The sequence below is a fragment of the Thunnus albacares genome, chromosome 2 (genome assembly GCF_914725855.1).
Source record: "Thunnus albacares chromosome 2, fThuAlb1.1, whole genome shotgun sequence".
Classification (NCBI taxonomy): domain Eukaryota; kingdom Metazoa; phylum Chordata; class Actinopteri; order Scombriformes; family Scombridae; genus Thunnus; species Thunnus albacares.
Genome location: NC_058107.1, coordinates 3,566,912 through 3,576,710, shown reverse-complemented (window position 1 = coordinate 3,576,710; position 9,799 = coordinate 3,566,912). Strand labels below are relative to the sequence as shown.

Sequence of the window (9,799 nt, the reverse complement as noted above, 5' to 3'; positions counted from 1 at the left end):
GAACCAAGTCAAGTAGATATCTTTCAGCGTTACAGTCTTTTTAGTGCCAAAGTCCTTCTTTTTGTTACTATACATCCACTGCAGTTCAACAGGGAAACACTGTCTGAGGAAACACAAAGAGGGAATTTGATGCTAAAAAGACTGTAAATGTGTCAGATATCCACTTGATGTGACTAACTCAGACTGCTGAAGCCTCATATAAGCTTCACATCAACTTTTAAATGACTGGATAGACACACTGTGGATTTTGGCCTCCATCACTTACACTGAAAGCACATTTGAAGGAGATCTTTTAATATCCAGTATGAACAGGAGGGATGATTCACTCTCTTTCACTCACACTCTTTCATATGGACACCTGACTGTTGTTTTGTGACACACTTGAATCATTGTGAACCTGTCCTTAAAGAATTTGCTTTACCCAAAAGTGTAGTGATGCAGTGTGAGCAGCAGGGGCAGTGTTGTCTGACTCTCAGACTACAACATTTGATGTGATGAAGTTAAATTCCTCAACCGGTGGGTGAATCAACAAATTATTAAGAAAATATATCAAATCAATGGTCATGTGTTAATATGTTAAAATTTAAATTGTCATCTCATCCTTTTTAAGTAAAGGTAACCAAAATGAGACAATGCAACCTAATGTTTGCCTAAAAAGGTTTTAAAAATATTACAAATATAATATTACAAATAAATAAATATATAAATACATAAAGTCATAGTAACTCCATTTAACTAGAACTGATATATTGTGATTGTAGTAATAATGGAAAGGTTATATGCAGCGAGAGACGTTCTCGCAATCTCCTGCGTACTCGCCTCTCGGCTTCCGTAGGCTCGGGCTGTATGCTTTGCTGAGCAGCTGTCTGTCTGCAGCACAGCGTTTCTCTACAGTCTAACCCACAGTCAGCCTCCACTCTGCTTCAGCCGCTCCTATGACACACACACATACCGAGACTCCGACAGGTAATACACACACACACACACGTGGTAGGCATGTAGGCTACTGTTAGTGTGATCATCTATTATAATGAGAGATGCACACAGGGTAATTTCATATGTTGTACGTCATGACATCTGTCTTCATGTCATGTCATAAACAAATCTTTATTCCGGTCTAATTTCTATTATTTGTGTATTTTTGGAATTCTGGTGACTTTTTCTTTTTCTTTTGTCTCAGACTGGCTGTTCACTGGTGCGTCTTGTAGATTTTTACTTCTAATAACTTTTGTCTTTAAAAAGACGAAATTAAGGTTAAAAAAGTTGATTGGCATAATTGCATAACAGGCCACTTCAAAATAAACTGCATTACTGCGTCGTTCCTGTGATGAACAATAACTGATCTGAAATGACAAGGAATGAGATTTATAGTGACACAAAGCATCAAAGGAAAGTAACATGTTCCACACTGTTATAACATGGAGATGCTTTATATCACAATGGAACAAACTAGTATGAAAATAGTATCTGTAGAGATAGCAGGCTATATGTATTGATGCCAGTGATTTGTTTCTGTACTTCACTTTGACCTTCTCAAAACTCCAATTTAGGCTGATTTCAGTACTGGATCAACAGATAATACAACACATACTGTATATTATTACATATTATGTGTCCTTCCTTAATTTGCTATTTTCTGTTTATGATTGAAACGTAGTGACATGAGAATAACAGACAATAAAACTAACATAGAGGATGTACCATGGAATTCGCATTATAAAAAAGTAACCAGCAAAGTAGAAAAGATGGAATGGATTTAAATGGAAAGCATTGCTCAGAGACCTACACAGAGGCTATAATGTAGCAAAAAAAAGATCTGGTAGCATATAAACTGGACAGAAAGACAGTCAAGATATGATGTACAGACAACCCCATAGATAAACCTGATGTGATGCATTTCCAGCCAACTGTCTAAAAGAAATCACAACAATGATTAAAATGAGTTCATGATGTATTTCAGTATGATATATATGCAGTTTTCCCTTACAGGAACAAATGAAAATGTCTTTTTGCAAACACGAGAAGCGGAAGTCCCGGGGCATCTCTGCCCACATGAACATCTACCTGTTTCACAAATCTTCCTACGCTGACGGTGTCCTCATGCACCTCAACGTCCTCCGGCAGCAGAGGCTATTTACTGACGTCCTCCTCCATGCTGGAGATCGCTCCTTTCCCTGCCACCGAGCTGTCCTTGCTGCTTGTAGTCGCTACTTTGAGGCCATGTTCAGTGGAGGCATGAGAGAAAGCCAAGCCAGGGAGGTGGACTTTAAAGATAGTGTCCATCCGGAGGTGCTTGAATTTCTACTGGACTATGCTTACTCATCCCGTGTGATCATCAATGAGGAGAATGCGGAGTCTTTGTTAGAGGTCGGGGACATGTTGGAGTTCCAGGACATTCGCGATGCCTGTGCAGAGTTTTTAGAGAAAAACCTCCATTCTTCTAACTGTCTTAGGATGCTCCTGCTCTCAGATGCTCATCAGTGCACCAGGCTTCACACGCTCTCCTGGAATATGTGCCTCCGAAATTTTCCTGCCATCTGCAAAACGGAGGACTTTTTGCAATTACCAAAAGACATAGCAGTGCAGTTGCTTTCTCATGACGAGCTGGAGACAGAGGATGAAAGGCTGGTGTATGAAGCTGTGCTGAACTGGGTTAACTGTGAGCTGGAGAAGAGGCATTGCTTCCTGCCAGAGCTGCTGGGTGCAGTTCGTCTGGCCCTTCTACCAGCCGCCTTCCTAATGGAGAACGTCTCCATGGAGGAGTTAATCAACACACAGACCAAAAGTAAAGCACTTGTGGATGAAGCTATACGCTGCAAGTTAAAGATCCTCCAGAACGACGGCGTGGTCAACAGCCAGCTGGCTAAACCCAGAAAGACGAGTCACGCCTTGTTTCTTCTAGGTGGCCAGACTTTCATGTGCGACAAACTCTACCTGATAGACCAGAAGGCGAAGGAGATCATCCCCAAAACTGACATCCCAAGTCCAAGGAAAGAGTTCAGTGCCTGTGCCGTTGGATGTAAGGTGTACATAACAGGTGGAAGAGGGTCAGAGAATGGAGTCTCCAAAGATGTCTGGGTCTATGATACCTCTCATGAGAAGTGGTCTAAGGCAGCACCTATGCTCATCGCCAGATTTGGCCACGGCTCATCCGAGCTCAAGCAGTGTCTTTATGTTGTAGGTGGACACACAGCTGTTAGCGGCTGCCTCCCTGCCTCCCCCACTGTGTCACTGAAACAAGTTGAAAAGTACGATCCACTCACCAACAAATGGAGCATGGTGTCTCCTTTGAGGGAAGGGGTTAGCAACGCAGCAGTGGTTAGTGTCAAACTCAAACTCTTTGCATTTGGTGGCACCAGTGTCACTCATGATAAACTGCCTAAAGTGCAGTGCTATGACCCTCAGGAGAACCAGTGGACAGTGCCAGCCTCATGTCCACAACCTTGGCGCTACAGTGCTGCTGCTGTTCTCAGTAACCACATTTTTGTCATGGGTGGAGACACAGAGTTTTCTGCATGTACAGCCTATAAATTCAGCACTGATAGCTACCAGTGGACTAAAGTGGGGGATGTGACAGCCAAGCGCATGAGCTGCCAGGCTGTAGCCTCTGGGAACAAACTGTATGTTGTGGGAGGCTACTTTGGCACTCAGAAGTGTAAGACTCTGGACTGCTATGACCCAACATTGGATGCATGGAGCAGCATCACCACTGTGCCTTACTCTCTCATCCCCACAGCCTTCGTCAGCACCTGGAAACATCTTCCTGCCTGAGGATTCACAGTCAGGGTGAGCAGAATACTGACACTTGCAGGATGATTCTGGTTTATTACAAGTGGGGTCTTCTTTTCGTAGCTTTGGCCATTATTTCTATCAATACTAATGAAACTGCTCATGTGTCTTGCCCTGTCAGACTTTATTATAGTGATGTTGGTGTGATCTCAGCAACTACTTTGTTGAGTATGATGTTATTGATAAGTAGAAACAGTGGCCAAACTACAAAAATAAGAAAACCCAATTGTAGAGTTACTCTTAAAAATCACTTAAAAATAAATTTGAATGAATGAATTTGAACCATGAACCGTGAATTCAACACGTAATTTGTGTGACTTAATTGGAATGCAACCCTGTAACCTAACCTATGTTCAGTCAGAGGCACTCAAGGAATATATAGGAAATAGTTAACTAATTCCCCTTAATAAATACAGACAAACACATTAAATAATATTTACTGTAGTTCAAGAATATCAGAAATAAAGCATATAAGTAGGAGATGGAGGTAGTCACAATACACAGAGCGTTACTGCCAGTTAAAAGCTTTGTCAAACATCGCAAAAGTCACATAAATAATAACAATGTAGTAACACTGTTACAAGTAGGTGGCTGCTGAGATAACCTCATAAACAGGTTCAGTATTAAACTAGGCCTATATAAGCACTAACATCTTGAACAGGCAACATACTGCAAAAATAGCACAGAACATCACAGTGTTATGAACAGGATAGAAGTGAGAAGTGTCAGGTTATGCTGGCTGCACGGTGCTCTGCATGAATATGAATACAAGTAGGCTGGTAGCCACCAAGATGGTGAATGAAACAGCTGATGTCAATCAGACAATGCAGAGCATGACCTCAATGCTCTGCCTAAACTAATAGTACACTGCATGTAGCATTCACATTGTGCCTCCACCACTTCACTCGAGTAACAGGCTCACATCACTGTAAGTCAGCAAACAGCCTTACCAACCATTTTTTCCATCTATGGTGTCAAATCCAACAAACTTCCTCACATTACTTCTCTGTTGTTTTGGGGCCATATTTATTTGCTTGATTTCTCCATTGCGTTTAAGTCAGGCATGACACAGCCTGTTGCGCTTATACACCCAGAGTTTTGGATTGGAACAGACTGTAACAGATCAAATTTCAGGTAGTTTTGACATTCAGATTTTAAATAAGTGCCAGCCCTGATCCTTTAAAGCTTTGTTAGATATGTTCTCTACATTTCAGTGGTTAATTTGATTCCTTCAAATACTGTGACATTGCATAATTTAACAACCCTCATAATGCACTTGTTGTCAATTAAATTCAAGGTGTAATGTTTTATACCAACACTTCAAAGTCCAGTTTTTCTTGGACAGAGTTGTCCTCACAGCTGTCCTGTTTAGGACACAGAATTCAGAATTCACTGTTATGTTTCAGTTCAACACCTAATGTGAAAATAATGTTGATATTTTGAGGATGAATGTATGGTTTCTCATAGCTGGGGGTGTTATTTAGGCCAATAGGATTGCTTGTTTCTGGCTGATAAATGTTGCATATTATAAGGAAAGTTCAGGTGTTATCATGATGTAATGGAGGACGACTACTGGTGACTTGACAGACTGTGTTATCAGAGCAAACAGACATGCTGCAGGCCTGGAAGTGGGTGATGTAGAGTATGACAGTGATGAATGCTGGCTGCCTCATGTGCACAGTTCCCAAAGGTAGAAGAAAGAGGAGATTGAAGGTGCCTTCCCTTTTGTCTATTGAAGCAGAGTCCGGAGGTTGTTCTTGAAAGGCCTGGGTGGCCACAGTCCCACAGGGGCTCAGTGGGAGTGTGAGATGAAGTGGTCAGAGCTGTGGAGAGCTGAGCTGAGAAGTGTCTGTGCTTGGACACTGCTGTTCATGTCCAACCAGCTTGAGGATCTCCAGCAGCCTGTTGGTCAACTTGTTAGTCTACACCAGACAACTTGAAATTTTTTACCTGAGAATAAGTTAGTGTTTGACAGCATGTTTTTTTAATGACCTTTTTATTTTATAATGCAACATGTACATGGACAATATTGTGCTGCTCTGAAAAACTTGATGCATAAAGTAAAAGTTATTTTAACACATTTTGCACATTGAAACTGAGTCAAAGTAATCATAAAATGCTGCTAAACTGAACCAAAAAAGATCTAAGAAAAACATAAAGTGAATACTGATGTTAATGGCTGACAAGTCTAAATGAAATGAAACATTGAATGAGTATAGAAAATTAAACTAATTTGAAAAAGTGGAACTAAAACAAGCTATCTAATAGTGATTCTCCTACCAGACATTGTTTCATGGTTTACTATGCCTGTGTCACTTCACTGTCTTTTTGGAGAGTGTGGGAAGTCCTGCAGGTATGAGCGGAGTCTCCATAGCAACTCTGTTGGACTCAGGAATGTAGCCCACCTTGGTAGACTCATCAGTCTTTGAATGCTGGCCCACTAAGAAGGTTGATAAAGGGTCTCAAAGGGCCTGAGGGTCCCCGTGATCACTTTTATTTCTACTCAACCAACCAAGAGAGCTGTGCAGTCCTCCTCCTACGTCTTCACACATGTGTCCTTCTTTGAACAAAGCTCAGTCCTCCACTTTCTCCTCTGTGGTTTCTAAGCTCTCTTATAGGCAGCTGCTCTTTATCCCCTGTTATCTGAACCATGCTAGTTCATCCTGCCATAGTACATTCAGATACTAATAGACTGATTTTACACATAAAGTTCAGTTTACCCATTAGTAGTAGAAGTTCTACTCAGCCTATGGAAACAGCTGTATAGTGTCTTCTGCAGCTCTGGAGAAAATTTTACAAGTCTGAGAAAATAAGCTTGATTTCAATTTCAGCTTCAGATTCTTAACAAAAAGCCTGTGTTACACACTGGGTGTGGAGAAAAATCCTGTGAATAATGTTTAAAAGGAAGGGTCTAATGAAAGATGCAATCTAGTTGCATTGTCATCACAACAGGGCCCTGGGTGGCTAGCCAGACTCTTGTCTACTGTAGTTCCCTGGTGGTGGAACGAGTTACCAAACTTCATTTCATCCACAGAGTCCCTCGCGATCTTTAAGAAAAAGCTAAACCCAGCTCTGTCATGAACACTTCTGCACCTGATGGACTTATAAATTAAAAAACTATTGTCTACTTCTATACACTCTATGCAATGCCTCTGTGCACTGCCTGTTAGCATCTACATCCTATCAGACCTGAACTTAGCTTTATGACACTTACTCGCATTGTTCTCTAGTAAATAGATCCTTGCTTGTGTTGTATGAAAATGCTAACACTCCAACTCCTCTTCTTTCTCCAAAGGCTGAAACTGTGGAGACATGAGGCTTCTTGAAGAAGACACCAAGCTAACCTATGGGCTTCTATCAGACTAAAAGGCCCACACAGTTTACAAGAAGGAATATCTGAGATTTTGACATTGAGACTTTGGATTTTAAGATACTCATTTTGTGCTTAGTTTTCTTGCCATGGTTGGGATACACAGATACATGGTGTTGTTAATTGTTTGACACATCTATTGAAAAAAACTACAAAATAGTAGTTTATTTAATAATTGACCACTATGAAAAATCACTATTTTAAGAATTAATGTGAACTACAACCATGCTGTGAGGTGGTGTTTGTCAGCCAGGAATTATTAAGAGCAAAAACAAAACAAACATTAATTCTAATGTCTGTGTAATGGATCGAATAATAATGATAGTAATCATAACCATCATTTTATTCATAAAGCACCATTCATGCACTGAATGCAGCTCAAAGTTTAAATGAATATAAAGATAATTATGGAGTTCTGAGGCAGCTGAGGCCTGTCAGTGGAGTGTAAAATAATTCACTACAGTAGTCAAGTCCGCTTGAAATGAAGGTGAGAATATTTTTTTCTGCATTATTCCAGGTCAAGAAGGGCTGAACTTTGGCAATCTTTTCTCAAATGGAAGGATGTTGTTTTAGTGATGGTGCTGATGTCTACAGGACAGACATCTTTCTGAATGTCTTTGTGAAGTCATGAAGTAAATGTATGTTATGTTTTCATCTTCTCTATCGCACTGTAAATGTGGATTTTACTTCACAATAAAGGAACTTTTAACACCACAGAAGCAGAGCAGGCTAGATGGTCTGAGCTTGACAGTCTGGTCAAATATCCCACTCAGGTTACTCATTATGTCAACTACTGAGCAGGAATAATGACATGTCATGTTGTGTGGTCTATGTCTGCTGGAAGTCATTATTCTGTACAGTGAGTGTTGTTTTCACAATGTGAAATTTGATGCTATTAAAGAGTTTTTCTCTTGTCCAAAACCTGACATCATTCATTCATCCATTCATTCACTTACTCACTCAAGTCAACTTCTTACCCACCTGAATACAGGCTGTGAGCATTTCTCCATGGACTGATGGTTTCACAGTATTTATATATCACCTAGACCTGCTTTATAATCCAATATGTCCCCTGTAAGCAACTTATCTGAGTTTTTTTTATTTATACTTTAAATTGAAACTACATTTTCATGAAATTTAAACACTCATCCCATGCTTTCCTGTGTTGTTAATGTCATTGGCTGTCTGACTAGAGCAACAGGAACAACATGCTCTCATACTTATCAAATGACAAAAACAGCTGTAATCAGCATAAAACTGTGAGTTGAAAGCTTTGATGTTTTGATGTCTGAGAATCCACAGCTATCTGGAACTTTTTACTTGAAGCTAAGAATAGATAGAAGCTACTAAAGACCTACAACCTTCCTAATCCTGCATTATTTGATTTGCCAGTGTCAACCTTTTCTAAAATATCATCCTCATGATCAGCATGTCATATGACAGAGGCTCCTCCATGATGCTGGTACAGAGAAAGTAAAACTCAAATTATAAATTTAATTTACAACTGTTAACACACATTCCTCCATACTGAGTTCATGTTTTCACAACTGTTCTCTTTACTAAAGTGCAGCTCAGCACAACAGTTCATCTCACATCCAAAATGCACTAATGCAACTAAAACACTTCATCCATAACTCACATCTGTCTCACCACAAGGAAACTGTCACTCATTACACACTGACCTGTAAAAACACAACAGTTAGCATTACAATATGCATCACAGTTGTCTTTGAAGTGAATTTATTCCGCATGAACCAAGATTTCATTACAACAAAAATAATGACTCTTTTTATTGTGTGCTACCTGATGTCAGAAATCAATCAGAAATGCTTAAATAAGGCTTCTTTCTTTCTTTGTTTTGCCATTTTTGCATTGAGTAATTCTAAGTGCACAGAATGAAACAGTCATTCCAGTAATACAGTACAAAACTTTACATATTCACTATGCATATGTGTGTATCCCATACTATATATGTATAGGACAGCTACCAATATAGAAATAAAATAGTGCTTGTCAATTGTGCTAGACTTCTGTATTTGGCCACAAGTTCTCATTGATATCACACCTGGGAATGAATCTTTTTGCAGAGATGTCCACACATTCAGCATCCATTAAATCCAAGAGGGACATCTGATCATGTGGCTGGTGGTCATAAACTCTCCACCTCCATGAGGAGAAAGAAGAGTTCTTTTGTGGGGTTGAGGAATGGAGAGTGACGGGCTGTAAACCACTCTGTGCCACATTGTCTCACACAATGACACAATGTCCTGGATTCCGACACAATGAGGCAGTTATGCATTATTCTTTTTATTTCTTTTTAGATGTAGATGTAGCAGAATGTAATAAATGTCTCTTTTAAGGTAATGTTGTGTTACTTTAGGTTTTGAATGATTTTTTTTTACAGTTTTTACAATAATATGTAAGCATGTGCAAAATGCAGTATACATATAAAGAGGTTTGGTGGTTAAGTTAGAGTAGAAAACAGTTGATGAACTTTGAAGGATGAGGTCATTGAATGCATTTTGTGTCAAAGCAAAGAAAAGTGATCTACTGCTGACTGTGTGAACTCAGTACTGAGAAATGTGTGTTAGCATGAAAAAATATGTTCAGTCTATTCAGTTTTGTTTTATTTGTTTTTTC

The 9,799-nt window shown here is 39.7% G+C and overlaps 1 protein-coding gene across 1 annotated transcript; it reads left to right on the top strand.

Moving 5' to 3' along the window:
• The first annotated feature begins 841 nt into the window (after positions 1-841).
• On the top strand, positions 842-8,065 carry LOC122990178 (ectoderm-neural cortex protein 1-like). The gene is made up of 3 exons (XM_044363355.1): positions 842-966; positions 1,990-3,786; positions 7,085-8,065. The coding sequence occupies exon 2, from the start codon at positions 1,996-1,998 to the stop codon at positions 3,769-3,771; it is 1,776 nt and encodes a 591-aa protein (XP_044219290.1). The 5' UTR covers positions 842-966; positions 1,990-1,995; the 3' UTR covers positions 3,772-3,786; positions 7,085-8,065.
• The last annotated feature ends 1,734 nt before the right edge of the window (positions 8,066-9,799 follow it).